General features: G+C 41.8%; 1 protein-coding gene across 2 annotated transcripts in view; it reads left to right on the top strand.

The window, feature by feature from the left end:
- itprid1 (ITPR interacting domain containing 1) overlaps positions 1–15,925 on the top strand; it is a 54,342-nt gene that overhangs the window by 6,190 nt on the left and 32,227 nt on the right. For both annotated transcript variants that reach the window (XM_005951827.3, XM_042216636.1), the window contains 8 exons: positions 449–502; positions 1,616–1,664; positions 3,390–3,467; positions 3,555–3,757; positions 4,104–4,618; positions 5,137–5,197; positions 10,418–10,530; positions 10,712–12,844. In XM_005951827.3, the coding sequence (XP_005951889.1) occupies positions 449–502; positions 1,616–1,664; positions 3,390–3,467; positions 3,555–3,757; positions 4,104–4,618; positions 5,137–5,197; positions 10,418–10,530; positions 10,712–12,844 (3,206 nt within the window). The remainder of the gene's footprint in view (positions 1–448; positions 503–1,615; positions 1,665–3,389; positions 3,468–3,554; positions 3,758–4,103; positions 4,619–5,136; positions 5,198–10,417; positions 10,531–10,711; positions 12,845–15,925) is intronic.

Here is a 15,925-nt window from a genome sequence, read left to right as displayed (position 1 = left end):
TGATGTGATTCATAGTGCCACATGGAAAACATATAATTGTAAGATTCTTTCCATTTTGACCTGGCCCTGTAAAATACTTACTGTAGAGATGTAGACATTTTTGTGATTTCATGTTCCAGTCAGTGAAACGGCATACTTTCATCTAAGTGTATCTGCTTTGGCTGAAACAGAAAATGGAAACTGCATTTACACTTTTTGCACTTTTCTAAATGTCTAAATGACCATCAAAGACATTCTTACTGTAAACACCTAATCTACCTCCCATTAATGGCCAATTAAAATCACCAGTTAACCTTACATGTCTTTGGACTGTGGGAGGAAGCCAAAGTGGATGCTTGTATAGCACTTTCTCTTGGGATTGTCTGTAAATCTTGCACAGGCCCTGACACTGTTGATGCACACTGCCGTAGTATTTTCTGGTTCTCACAATGCTGTATCTTCCCTTTAGGGCCTCTGCAGAGGAACCCCAGCAGTGACGATGACTTGGCGCTGGGTGTAGAAGGTAAATAGTGTCATTTCCTGGACTTGTAAGGCAACATCATCAGCAGGGATTCCTTACAAGCTCGCAGTTTAGGAAAATAAGTCACTGCTTAATCTTTCAGTGTATATCTTTCAAGACCAGCAGAAAGTTGCCAGAATATCTTGTGTATTTATACTGAGGACATAGTTGCTGTGTTGACACTTCACCACAACTATCTCAGTGTTTAGCTCATAGAAATCAGGACAGACTTCTTCGAGTACAGATTTCACCGTTTTCAAGTTTAGTCACAAACATGAACTACAGTCATCACAAACCAATCTGACATTTGATGTACCAGGATATAATTATTAATTAATATTCGCTGCCAAGTCTTAAAATGAGGAAACCTGAGAGAAGCTATAGGAATGACATCATCATCATCATGTATTGACTTTTTTCACACACTGCTTTTTGGCTTCATGTTGTGTTAGATAAACAATGACACAGTGGAATATGTAGCGTGTTGTTGCCCATCTGAGGTAAGACTGCACACATGGTTTTCTATTACACACTGATTTTTAAACCCATGTCCTGTACTTTATTTTTACTATGTGTGTTTGCACTGCTGTCTTGGTCTGCGGCTCATTTGCTGATGACCTGTCAATCAAAGGTCAGGAAGTTGGCTTACTCGTATAATTATCATCATCAACATGGTTTATTCAGTATAACATTAAACAAACAACTAAGCTCATAAAATCACCATGAACGGGTTTACTGAGGCTTCAAAGCAACGAAGCTGAGGACATAATGATCACAGAGCTACAGACCACCTTTGGCCTGAGCATTACAACAAAGCACACACATGGAAATGACTGTTTCTCGACTCCCAGTCTGGGAGAGGGAGGCAGGGGCAAGTGCCAAAGCTTAAACATCCTCCAGAAGAAAAAAGGGTGGGACGGTGAGGGACAGAGAAACACTTTCCTAATATAGCTCAGGGACTTTGACAGCAGACCTTTACAGGTTGTACCGACTTTCAACGAGCAGCAAATGTGTTGTTTCTGCCTTCCTGATGTTTCTGTCTGTGTTTCTGTCATTATAGCTCCACATGCTCCATTTGCTTTGCTGTTTGGCTAACACGACCTTTCTTCCCTGCAGCGTCTTTATACGCCAAACAAGGAGTGAAGACGGTCCAGGAGTTTCTGCGGTAAGGAGATCGCTCTTCTTCACCATGTTTCTGTCAGTCATACAGAATCACACAGACAGCAGTACAGAGGGAGTCTGTTGTGACACAGCACAGAGCTCCACTTAAATGTATTTACAGAAGAATAGCTCATAATCAACCAGCATAGACGGATGAGTTAGTTGTTTTCAGTGAAGGTGGTTTGAATATGAAAGTGCTGGTCGTTTTAAATCAAGGACTAACTATTGATGATGCTTTTAGAGGTTGGATCAAATTTAATATGGTGAAATTTAAGGTGGGAATTAATCGAGGTATGTGCCAACATTGAATTTCTCAATGAACAATATGTTAGGGTGCACAATAGCAACAGTAAGATGTTTATTATAGTTCAGAGGAGTTTCCAAATCTGACTGTAACCGACATGGTGGCATGGTAATTAGCTCTGCTGCCTCACAGCAAGAAGGCTCTGAGTCCGGCTGTTTCTGTGTGGAGTTTGCATGTTCTCCCCATGTGTGGGTCTTCCACAGTCCAAAGACATGCAGTGTTGAATCTAAATTGCCCATAGGTGTGCATGGTTATCTGTCTCGCTGTGTGTACCCCGCCTCTCGCCCAATGCTAGCTGGGACAGGCTCCAGCCCCCCTCAGCCCTGACAAGGAGAATGGATGGATGGATCTATAACCTGCTAAAAACTATAAAACTATTAAATTAAAAAAAAGAAGCAAAGACTTTCAGGGTTTAACTCAGCGCCAGGGAGAGGCTGCTACAAACACATTTTACATAACTTTCAGTTGAAGCAGACTATAAGATATTACACATCCTTATATTAAGCAGAGCTAAGTGGTGAGTGAGTGCCACTTCAAAACTGTGCTTCATTAGAATTAATAAAACATGTTACAGTGATACCAGCGCCTAAAACTACAAATATAGTTGCACAACTACAAGTAATATTTACTAGGCAAATGAGCTCGCGCTCCCCCTCTGCAAAGCACATAGTTTGCATAGAAAGTAAAAGGATCATGGAAAAGCTATTAGGATGCTTGACAGCTGTACAATAAATATGAATCAGCCAAGAGCAAAGGGGTCAAAGACAACAGGCTCAGTCGGGCAGTGATCACCAAAGACCAGCAGAAGATGTGAGTGCACAATTAAACGTGTCTTTTCTCTTTTCTTTCTCTTTTTTTAGTCCTGATTAGCAGGTCTGGAAAGATTGTGTGCTTTTGGCAGCTTAAAATATCAGATCTAATATGGTTGAAATACCCAAACACTGTACTCTAATGTAACTTGAATGTTTACAAATAAGCATAATAAATAAAATAACACTAAATGTAGGTATCTATCATAGCGTTTGAGCCTTTAAAGAATATAATGGGATTTCTGGTTTGGGTTGCATGCGCACGTATATAGAAGGAGATACGAGATAAAAAGGTAAGCGCTTCCCTCAGTCCTGTGTCGTGCCCTCCCTCATGCTGTGTGGTCCCAGTGTTTCCTCGTAGGCATTATTTCTTAGAGCTACCCAGTCTAGTTTAGTTTCGTACTTCCTTGTGTCCGCAAATAAAGCTGCGTTTCTGCCTCAGTCAGTTTGCGTTTGGGACTCTCCTGCCTGCACACAGCCGTTTCATGGCAAATTGAAATCATGAAACTAGTTTATAAGTTCAAATCTAATATTTTAAAATACTGTTAAGTATCCTCGATTTATATATAAATGCATTAAATCAAATAAAACCTTGTGCTTTGATTGTATCATACAGGTGGAGCAGCTCAGGTCCAGCCCTTAGTAGGTGGAACAGCTTTAGCTCAGCAACTTCAGGTCACTCTGGACCACTCAGGTTAAACACTGACCGACACACAACAGAACCATACAACTGGAACTATTTGAATCGGTTCTGAGCAATTATACCTTCTCATACTTGCAGTGTGATGGATGTACTTAACCTATGGAACGACGACCCAGAAGAGATTCTCTTGGACCTGGGCTTTGGCTGTGATGAGCCTGACCTCTCTGGACGCATTCCGGCACGATTCATTAATTATCAGTCTCATGCAAGAGGAATAAATCTCCAAGTGTTTCTAGAGGCTCAGAAAAACCGTCTGGACCTGGAGAACCCAGACGTCAGCAGTGAGTCCAACTGATTCCTTGTTTCTTATATAAAATATTGACATCTGGTGACAAGTATTTGCTTTCATACTGTCATCAGTGAGGTCCACACTAATGGAGGCTGATGAGATCTGGTTCACAGTCAAGCCCCCATCAAACTCAGATTGTTGATAGAAGTGAAAAAACAAACAAAAGCCTGTTTTCAAAAGTATTTTGAAGGCATCAGACTTCAGCACACACGAGGAATACTAAATCTGTGCTACAAATACACAAACAATGGAGAGACATTGTTTTCGTGATGCTGTACGTTGTTTAATCAAGTCCATATTTCTGAAAACAAGACTTTGTTTTGTTCTTCCTATCTCAGATCGGTTTAGACAACTTGAGGTTCTACAGCAGGTCACTACAGCATTCTCCAGCTTTATAGGATCTTCCTCCTCTCCACTGAAAGCAACACAAGGAAAAGACCTGCCTCCTGAGGCCCAGGAGAGGAGAAGGCGCATGGGCATGCTGTTCAGACGAGCATCAAAAAAGTCACTTGGCCAAATACACAGGAATAAAACCCATGGCCTGAATATACCTGCTGCCAACTGTGATCCTGCATCTGAGTCACAGCAACCCACATCCAGCCCTAGAGACAAAAACGTCTGCTTAAAAAGAGTTAAACCAGGCTCTCTAGAGACTGCGTCTCTGAGTACTTTGGCAGAGGAACAAGGAAATGATCCAGACCTTCAATCCCAACATCCCTTAGTTTATTTACTATCCCAGGAGGGAGCGCTCAAATCTGCACCCCTGAGAGAAGGTCACCCCTTGGCAGCTAAATCTTTCTTACAGAGGAAGAAGAGCCAAGGACAGATCAGGGAATCATTTGAAATGGAGGAGGCAAGTTGAAGTCTGTTATAGAACAGAGAAGCCCTTAAAACCTGAAATATGAACACAATGGACAGTTTTTTAAAATAGAGAGTTTAGTGAACAATTTTGTTTACAAAATTAATTACATATTAATTTCGATATATTTCATTTGTATCATTTATGCTACATCTGGTATTTTTTAAAATAATTGCTTAAAAATGTGTTGTGCAATTTAAATAGGTTTTTCACACCTTTGTTTTTCTTGTGACATTACCAATAAGTTTGATGTGTCACATGGCCCTCTTCCTATTGTATCCAAGATGGCCGACTTCTAAATGGTCACCATGGTCACCACCCACCTTGAGGAGTTTGCCCCCTCGCATCTACTAATGTGCCACAAACAGGACTTTAACATCACCAACCATTCCCATGTTATTACGCTGTATCCATATAAATGGCCCACCCTGTATATCTAATATTTTTCCTTCTGTGTTGACTTCCTGTGAGTTTTACTAATCATACACATTATATTTCATATCTCATTCTAGATACAGAGCTTTGATGAAAGCAGTGTCGCAGTGAGCTACGTGGGAGGAGCAGAAAACTTTGGTTAGTAAAACTGTACAATTACAAAGTAACAAGACTGTAGCAATTAAAGAAATATCAGCAAAGTTTTCTCTTCATAGAAGTAACATGGAAAGAGGACAAAGTGGATGCTTCATTCAGGTGCTACATGATCTGTTAAATCTCTGCATACCTTCTCATTCTTTGCTGTTTTTTATTCACTCACTATTTTTTATTCAGTCCCAATTATAAAAGGATAAAAACTTCCTCATACATGAAACATCTGGGATTCTTTGTAGGTATGTAATTCATGGACATAAACAGAGCACAATTACATTATTTGCATGCAGTTTTACCATCATGGAAGAGTCTACCATGATCCAGAGATGCAAAGTCGTTACAGGCTTTGGTCATTTTCATATTTGGATCATTACTGTCAAACCAAGTATTACATCATGTTGTAATTGCAGCATTAATACAGTATGTGATCGAGGGAATTTTATTGCATTGCTCTCTTGCACCCTCAAGTGCAGAGACCAGAGCATGTTTAATATTTACACAGTTGTGTTTTAGGTACATCTAATTAAGCTTTTGCTTAAAAAGCATACACTTGACCATACTATACTTCAAATACACTTGACTTATACTTGAACCTACACTGAAGAGCTTGAGATGTTGTCCAATTATAGACCCATATGGTAAATGCTACATGGGTTGTTTCAGTTTACAACTTAACTTTCATGCTTTTTTCTTCCTGGAAAAGCTATTAGACTTACTACATTTTCAATGGTCTAAAGATTAAACAAGTACTAAGCAGCACTAAGAGGAACTTCTACAAGATCTTTGCACAACCAAAAAAAATGTATCTGCCTTGGACTTGACCTGCTTTATCTGTGATACAATCATATCATATATTATCACGAGATAATTTCATATGCCAAGGCAGACCTTCCGAAGACAGCAAGTGTAGTGGTACAGGCCAGGTGCACAAAGAGACGGGGAGCCGGATTTAAATGCAAGCATGTCAGGAAAAAAGTGGAGAACTGAGCGAAAAATGTAAAATGAGCAGCATCTGGCTGCAGCTGAATGATACTGGAGACTGCAAAGCGGAGTGCAGAATTTATAAAATTAGGAACTGGATGAAGTGATACCGGTGTTTATTTTCAGCCACTTTTATTGTGGAGGACATAAGGTTTCAAACTTGTCCAAGGCTTAAACCTCATGTATGTTCTCCCATTAAGTTAAGTTAAGTGGCTTTATTGTCATTCCAACCATGTATAGGGGTACAGTACAGAGACAACGTTACTCCAAGACCATGGTGCTACATATCAACACAGGATAACATAAAGTGCAATGTGCAAAGATTGCACAAAAACAAAACAAAGACAGTGCAACAGTAGACAGAACAGAACAATACAGAGACAAGACAGTGCTGACACAATAGTGCAATAGAAATGTGCAAAAAGTAACTTGGTGTATGAAGGTGTGTGTGTGTCGGTCCAGTCACTGAGTGTTCAGGAGTCTGGCGGCTTGGGGAAAGAAACTGTTTCACAGACTGGCAGTGAGGGCCCGAATGGTCCGGTACCTCTTGCCTGAAGGCAGCAAGATGAAGAGTGTATGTGAGGGGTATGTGGGGTCCTCCACAATGCTGGTGGCTTTGCAGATGCAGTGGGTGCCATAAGTGTCTGTGATGGAGGGAAGAGAGGCTCCAACGATCTTCTCAGGTGTTCTCACTGTCTGTTGTAGGGTATTGCGATCGGATACGGTGCAGTTACCATACCAGACAGTGATACAGCTGCTCAGGATGCTCTCGATAGTCCCTCTGTAGAACATAGTGAGAATGGATGGAGGGAGATGGGCTTTTCTCAGCTTCTGCAAGAAGTAGAGATGCTGTTGAGCCTTCTTAGTCATGGAGCTGGTGTTGAGGGACCAGGAGAGGTTCTCCGCCAGGTGGACACCAAGGAATTTGGTGCTCTTGACGACCTCCACAGAGGATCCATCGATGTTCAGTGGACAGTGATCTCTCCATGCTCTCCTAAAGTCAACAATTATCTCTTTTGTCCACATTCAGAGACAGGTTGTTGACTCTACACCAGTCCGTTAGCTGTTGCACCTCCTCTCTGTATGCTGACTCGTCATTCTTGCTGATGAGACCCACCACAGTCATGTCATTGGTTTGAACTGTGCATCGCTGCACAGTCGTGAGTCAGTAGAGTGAACAGCATTGGGCTGAGCACACAGATGATGTGTTCTCCTTCAAGTTGGTGCAGTCGCCATTTCATAGAGCTTCCCTGAACATGTCCCAGTCACTGTGCTCAAAACAGTCCTGAAAAGCAGAGAGAGCTCCTGCAGGCCAAGTTTCATCTGTTCAGAACTGGTTTCCAGCGTCTGACGAGCGGTCTGCATGACGAGCGGTCTGCATGCTGGAAATAGCATAACAAGTGGTCTGAGTATTTGAGGTGGGGGCGAGACTTTGCCCTCTACATGCTGAAATGTTTGTATAAACAAGATCCAGCCCATTTTTTCCCCTCACCGCAAAGTCCACGTGTTGATGCAATTTCAGAAGCAGTGACTTGAGATTTGAGTGGTTGAAATCTCTGGCGATAATAAACAGTCCATCGGGTGTGAGTACTGCAGCTCGCTGATCGCCCCCTTAGCGTTAGTGCCGGGTGGCATTTACACTGCTGTAATGAACACCGCAGTGAATTCCCGAGGAAAGTTAAAAAGGTCTGCATCTAACAGTCCTAAACTCTACCAACAACGAGCAGTAGTAAGAAACAAGCACAGAGTTTTTGCACCATTCCAAGTTTATGTAGATGTGACCTCTGTGTAGTGTCTTCTCTGGTCTGCATTCACAACAAAAAGGCAATGGTTGGAATGCTCTCTTTTTAATGTCGTGGGCAATCAGCACAAAATCTCGCAGGAATCCTCCATTATTCTGGGGATTACCCAGAATTCCTAGCCCTTTGTGAATGCTGCAGGGTGACTTTTTCAACAGTAGGTGGCGCCAATGTCCCATTTAGCGGGATTTAACTTCAACTCTAACTATGTTACATAGACACACAAGCCACCACCAGGAGTCTTACCGCACAGAGCTGCATTTCTGTCTGCACGAAATGAAATGAGCCCGTGTAGCTGAATGGTGGTGTCTGGAGCTCTGTCACTGAGCCATGCTTCTGTAAAATGCTGCATGCTGCATCTCTGTAAAAACAAAGATGCAGCAGTCCCTAAATTCCCACTGTGTGGTCTGCTCACTGGACAATAAACTACATCTGACTAAAACAGCAAGGGTTTGAGAGCAGGATAGATGGGAGAGCTTGGATTTAAACTTAGTAGTAAATGCATAAAAATAAGTCTCAGTTCAGTATTGAGCATTAATAATAATAATAATAATATTTCTTAACATGTTTGATCTGCTAGGTTTCACAGCATTTCCTACTGATAAAAATTCACCCTATGGCCATTCATACTACACAAAGTAATTAAGCAATAAACAATTAAATGACAGAAAAGTTCCTGTTTTTCATTTTCTACTACAAGATCAATGTGGTCTGGGGCATGCATTGTCAAACTGGGGGACTTCGGTGTGATTGGACTACTGGAGGGATGTGATTGGGAGGAACAGCTTGCCTAATCTAAATCCTGAGAGTACAGAGTCTCGTCTTTATTATTGAACCTTTGTGATTCTTTCAATTTGTCTATAATAAACATTATGTTTAGCTTAAGGGCATTTATATAAGGTAGGGCAGTGAAGGGAATACTTTGAGAATCTCCTGATTCGCACTAAAATGCCTTCCTGGAAGGAAGCAAAGACCAAGGATAAGTAGGACATCTTGCACATCACTGGGAATGTATAAACTTCAAAGAGAGTCCCTACTGTGGTCACAAAACAGGTGGAGTCTAACCAGTAATTTTCTGTCAAAGACATTGTTTATTAGCACATACTTGGTCACAAGCAATACCAGTAACTGACTCCAGGATGAACCAATGCCAAAACAACAATCAAAAGCGGCTATCTTTCAAGGAGCTGTGCTACCTTATTCCTATGTGACAAAAAAACAAGCAAAAAACTAAACAAACAGAAGGCATATGCTAAACCTAACTCCCTAGATGAACAACAGGAGAACAAGTGTTCAGAGCAAAAAAGCAGTTCAGCTCTTACGTTTCAGTGATCTGTGTATATACACAATGAGTAAGTTAAGCACAAGAACTACTAGCAAGAAACCAGCTCACAGACACAAGGCCAAGCAAAGCTAAGGGTCTCTCCACAAGGAACAAGAGAATAATGTTGCTGCTGTCATTTGCTGCAAGGGAAAAGCTGTTGGGGACTGGGGGTTTGGTCATGCCCATATGTTCAAAGTACCAAATATCATGGATATACATGGATTCGACCAATCTGGAGGAAACCTGCAAAAAACTCAAAGTTTGTGAGGTGACAATCTAATAAAAAACAGTGCACACAAAAAACACACAAAAAGCTACAATGAACAAGGGTTAAAAACATCCATCCATCCATTCGCTTCCGCTTATCCTTTTCAGGGTCGCGGGGGGCGCTGGAGGCTATCCCAGCTGTCATAGGGTGAGAGGCGGGGTACACCCTGGACAGGTCGCCAGTCTGTCGCAGGGCCAACACACAGGGACAGACAACCATTCACACCTAGTGACAATTTGGATTATTCAATTAACCTATCCCCACAAGCTGCATGTCTTTGGACGGTGGGAGGAAGCCGGAGTACCCGGAGGGAACCCACGCAAACACGGGGAGAACATGCAAACTCCACACAGAAAGACCCCGGCCTGATGGTGGAATTGAACTCAGGACCTTCTTGCTGTGCGGCAACAGTGCTAACCACCGTGCCACCGTGCTGCCTGGGTTAAAAACAATTAAATCCATTATATTCAGCTCCATACAATTATCGCAGCAATTCAACTAGCATGAGTTGACTGATCTCGGTTCATCCTATGACCCTGAGCTGTGGGAGCTGATGGAAAGAATGAGACTATGTATGCAAATGTCTTTCTCTGAAGGGTGTCTGATCCTGGGGCAGGCACTGGACATGCTGGAGAGATTGTTTTTATTAGCTGGCCTGGGAACAATAGACCTCTAGAAAGTTTGGAATAAAAAACAGATTTCCCACAACATGTTTTTAAAACTTTTTAAATTCCAGCGTTGAGACAAATACCAGAGACTTTGATAAGTTGTGGATATAATTCCATGTCCCCTTTCTCTTTGTCTTCTCATTCCTCCTTCATTTGTTTGAGCAGTGAGAGGTGTAATGCGGACCAACAGCTGCCAGTCAGACAGCAGTGGCTTTCTAGAAGAACCCTTTATACCACTGGTCCCTCATTTGGCATCACCAGGATCTGAAATCATCAAGGTCTCTTCTCTTGTCAATGCAGTCTCACTTTTCTCACAGTCTGTCAAGTTTATTGAAATGCAGGGCACTACCCTAATTCATAACACTGACACTAGATCGTAGAGTATACTAAATTGCTATTTAGGATATTTAGAGCATTTGAATGTTCAGATGTTTGACTGTATTTCCTGTTTGATTTCAGGCTCGCTCAGGGTTTTCAGAAGTGAGTGGTGACAATCAGGACAGTGAGAAACCAGAGTCTTCTGCTTTTTCTCCTCATACTGACAAATCTCCCATCCCTGCCTCAACAATGACCTCTTGTGGTGTTAATAAATATCTCCCTTCCTCACCCTGCCCTTCACCAGATTCTACTATAGACTCGAGCTCTTCCATAGCTTCTGCCTCACTGCCTCTCTCAAGTTGTGACCTGCAAATTGCAAACACTGAAACAGCACCAAATCCGGATCAGTCTCCACCCGCTTCAATACAAAGTTTTTCTTCTGGTCCTATATCGTCTCAGCATCCCACTTCCCCTCTTTTACCTCACTCTGCTAACAGAGAGATCTGTTCTCCACCCACTTTCGTCTCTCCCAAATTACTCAAGTTAATCTCGCAAACTCCCGAAAGCAACAAAAACAAATCTTTTTTTCTAGATTCTGATGGAATAAGTTTTTCAAAGCCAACTGCTGATACACAAAAGGAAGAGGATGAAAGTCTCCCTTTGCTCTCTTTTCATTTGGACAAAGCTAATCCATCAGCACCACCTGTTTTGGACTTCTCAAAATTAGAGGAAGGTTTTCCCACACCTTCCTCCCTTTCTTATAAACTTGACATCCCAGTTTGTCAGCCTGATGTGTCATCACAATCACATCATCAAAATGACCTCATAGACCCAGCTTCAGGAGAAATTTCAGACCAGTCAGAGCAAGTTGTCTCTGGACAGCATAGTGCATTCTTACCCCCAGAGAACAGGCAGCATTCTCACAATGATAACAATGATCTTGCTCTATCCTGTCAGATCCAAAATGGTACAAATGCCAAGATGAATGGTATACTGTTGGAAAAATTTCAGAGGAATGAAAAACAACAGCAAGAAAGTGAGGGACACGGTCCCCAACTTTCTCAAGAAGCTGTCGTTTACATCTCAGACACAGAAACTCCCGCTAATCTGTCAGAAGGTTCTGCACCTTCATCTTCTGAAGTAGAAAGCCAGTCAGAAATGGATACACTGGTCAACTCCTCTACTGTGCATGATGACATGTCAGCAAAGACAAAACACAACGATATTAGAAAACTCTATCAAAAACACGTTGCTGGTAAAGAAAGTGAATCACCCGGGAGTTACATACGCTTACACAATCAAGTTGCACAGGCACACAGTGGAGATGAAGTAAAACCCAATAATCTCATTGCAATTGAGAACTTAGATCTGGTATTTGAAACCTCAGTAGATGACTCTGACAATGAGAATATAGATTTAGATGACTTTTTTCAGCAGCTTAATACTGAAGGGCGAGTCTATTGGGCAGAACCCATCCAGTTGTCCAATCCAACCCCTGAAGCGTCAGGAAGCTTTGAAGTCTCAGATGGAACTCCTGGAAATCTTCCTGTAGATTCATTTTCTTCCACAGGCAATGCCATGCCTTTACCGATGTCATACTCAGCGAACACAGACAGAGGCCAGACCTCAAGAGCTGCAAATGGCTCCTTGGATGTACCTTCCTCACTGACATCCACATCCCAGTCTGCAATCCCGAATGTCAGACCATCAAATCGTTCTGTTTCAGTTCAAATGCCGTCATATCTGTCTTCTCATATTGTCCACAGAAAGGATGTTCCATACACTCCTGAGTCAAAAAGCACTCGTCTCCCTATCATTCTACCTTTGGACACCTCCAGCCCCTTTCGTGCTGTCCAGTCATGGACAGACCTGCAAATTCAGCGCAATACTCTGACCAAGAATTTATCATATGGGGCTCTTCATGCTGTTCCAAACAAAACAAATTTGTCCATGAGTTGCCCAGGAATGACACAAAGACCAGCACATCAAGAGCTCTTCTCTTCATCTCCTTCTTTCTTTCACCTGTCTAATAATTGGAAATCACAGGAGACTATCCCTGAGATGGCTATAAATTGTAAGCCAGAGTCAGTATCTGTAGATACAGGATTGTGGCCGGATGAGCAGGAAGAAGACATGAACAGAAATGGAAATGAAACTCAGAAGCAACTTTGGGAGGGCAATCAGCAAGACACCATGGCATGCTGCTGCTCCTGTGACCATACCTGCTGTATTCACAAGAGTAACAACAAGGAATCCACTTTCGGAAACAGTCCTGTGAGTAATACCACACTGTCCAGTATCCTGCTTAATTTTGTGTATTTAGCCAAATAGATTTATGTTGATACCCTCATATAAAATTCACACCTTTTTACGTATAACTTCAGTTGCTGGACTACATGTATTCAAGCACCACAGTGAGTAAGGTTTGGTTTTATTTTACGTCTATAGTTTTTCAGGTTCAGAACAAGGCCGATAGGCAGTGTCTGATGAAAGTAGTTTAGAATTTGAGGACTAAAGTTATTGGGACTGCTGTCCCTCATCCAGCACTTCCCCACAGCTGGTACTACCAACAGAAGGTTCTTATGACTGTGAGTTTGCCTGTATCAACCAGTTCTTCCACATGAAACTTTTCAATAGGGCACACAGGGTAGGTAGGGGCAGGGATGGTTGCATTAAGAGATTTGATTGAGCAAGAATGGGCTGCTGTCAGTGCTTGTGGGGCTGGTGTGCAGCAACCCTGCAATCTAACTGAAACCTATTTATTTATTTGCAAAGCTAGAATGGGACTGGTAATTTTGTTTCAGGCAGCCCATCATGTTTGCTCAAGAAATCAAATCACACACAAAAAAAACCTGCTTCACTCCTTCACTTCTCCACATCTGGTGCTAAAAACAGCAGCGTGAGGGCTGGTTACTAGTTGTTGTTGGTACTACTGTTGACAGTGCAACATCACCAAAAGCTAATGTCATTGTATTGTATTGTATTGTATTGTATTGTATCTTTATTTGTTTCAGACATATAAAACAAAAAACAATATATACACACTACATATATTTTCATTTACAGATACGAATATATATGTAGATATACACACACACACGTATGTGTTCAGATAAACAAAAAATATATAATGAAATAAAACAAAATCGTCTGACATAATGTAACAATGTTTGGTCTGAAAAGGAGTAGGAAGAAGTATGAACATACTTATTCATTCCTACCCCTGCTCAACATCTTATTGATCCCACATAATTCACCTAATTCCCATCATCACATACTCCACACAATACATGAGGAGAACCTATATAAACATTAATTTGAAACACTTTGCTACATTTATTGTTAGTTTCTTCTTTTTTTTTTTAGCTTTTGAGCTCCACCTTTTCGGCCATTCTTCCACACAAGGTGCGTGAGCACACAGCGAAGATAGGGAAGCGCCCGGTTGCGTTATGAGATTTGATTGGGCAAAAAAGTGTCATTAATGAAAATGAACAGCGCCCGATGTTGCACATCTTTCATTGTCCCAATGCATTCAACTCATTGGCCTAAAAGTACGTCGGCCCACTGGGAAAATCCCCGGTATGCCGGATAACCAGTCCAGCGCTGTTTATTAGGGATGGAAATCAAGAACCGGTTCCAGAAGCATAGTTCCTTGGAATTGTTAGGCTGTTTGCCTATCAGTCTTGCTTATTGGTTACACTACAACTAGGTGATTTGACTTCATTTGTCAGAGGAGGAAAATGCTAGTCTATATGGACAACTTTTATTTTTATTGCACAAAAGGATGTGAGCAATGGTAAAGCGGAAGCTGTCTCCAGGACAGAAACAGCTGCATTAAGCTGCTTACATCACTTTGGCTTTTTGCAAGCATCTGCACAGACAGCATGCTAATGCTAAGATAGCAAGACGGCATGCAAACACTAAGCTAGCCAAAAGTCCAGAGTGATGGAAGCTGAAAGCTGTGTGAAAGCTGACCAAACTCATGAGAGGTCCTGCTGCAGCTTCTGTTTCTACCTGCTTATGTTTCTAAAGTAAAATCACTGTGATAATTGGTTTGAAATATCGTTTTGCTGGTTTTAACTTTTGCTTTGTGGTGTTGGACTCATGTAAATGGACTGATTCTTATATAAATGGACTGATTCTTATATAGCGCTTTTCTACTCTCTCTGAGGACTCAAAACACTGTATACAACATGCCTCATTCACCTATTCACACCTACTCATACAAACACTTCTATACTCAAGTGCAATCTAAAAACATTCACACATTCACACTCTGATGGAGTATAGATCCAAATACTGAGATAAAGATTATACAGTGGGATGCAAAAGTTTGGGCAACCTTGTTAATAGTCATTATTTTCCTGTATAAATCGTTGGTTGTTACAATAAAAAATGTCAGTTAAATATATCATATAGGAGACACACACCGTGATATTTGAGAAGTGAAATGAAGTTTATTGGATTTACAGAAAGTGTGCAATAATTGTTTTAACAAAATCAGGCAGGTGCATAAATTTGGGCTCCACAAAAAAAGAAATGAAAGCAATATTTAGTAGATCCGCCTTTTGCAGAAATTCCAGCCTCTAAACGCTTCCATTGTCTGGATTGTCTGGATTGTGGTTGAAGGTATTTTGGACCATTCCTCTTTACACAACATCTCTAGTTCATTCAGGTTTGATGGCTTCTGAGCATCAACAGCTCTCTTTAACTCACACCACAGATTTTCAATAATATTCAGGTCTGGGGACTGAGATGAACGTTGCAGGATGTTGCACTTGTTCCTCTGCATGAAAGCCTTAGTGGATTTTGAGCAGTGTCTCGGGTCGTTGTCTTGTTGAAAGATCCAGCCCCGGCGCAGCTTCAGCTTTGTCACTGATTCTCCAGAATCTGCTGATACTGAGTGGAATCCATGTGTCCCTCAACTATGACAGGATTCCCAGTCCCTGCACTGGCCACACAGCCCCACAGAATGATGGAACCACCACCATATTTTACTGGAGGCAGCAGGTGTTTTTCTTGGACTGCTGTGTTCTTTTTCCTCCATGCATAACGCCCCTTGTTATGCCCAAATAACTCAATGTTAGTTTCATCAGTCCACAGCACCTTATTCCAGAATGAAGCTGGCTTGTCCAAATGTGCTTTAGCAAACCTCAAGTGTCTCTGTTTGTGCTGTGGAAAAGGCTTCCTCTGCATCACTCTTACATACAGCATCTCCTTGTGTGAAGTGCGCCAAATGGTTGAACGCTGCACAGTGACTCCATCTGCTGCAAGATGATGTTGTAGGTCTTTGGTGCTGGTCTGTGGGTTGATTCTGACTGTTCTCACCATTCGTCGCTTCTGTCTATCCGAGAT

This window comes from Haplochromis burtoni, unplaced genomic scaffold (genome assembly GCF_018398535.1).
Source record: "Haplochromis burtoni strain Fernald_Lab_line unplaced genomic scaffold, NCSU_Asbu1 Contig_1149, whole genome shotgun sequence".
Lineage (NCBI taxonomy): Eukaryota > Metazoa > Chordata > Actinopteri > Cichliformes > Cichlidae > Haplochromis > Haplochromis burtoni.
The sequence above is the reverse complement of the archived record's forward strand: the minus strand, read 5'-3'. Positions and strand labels throughout refer to the sequence as shown.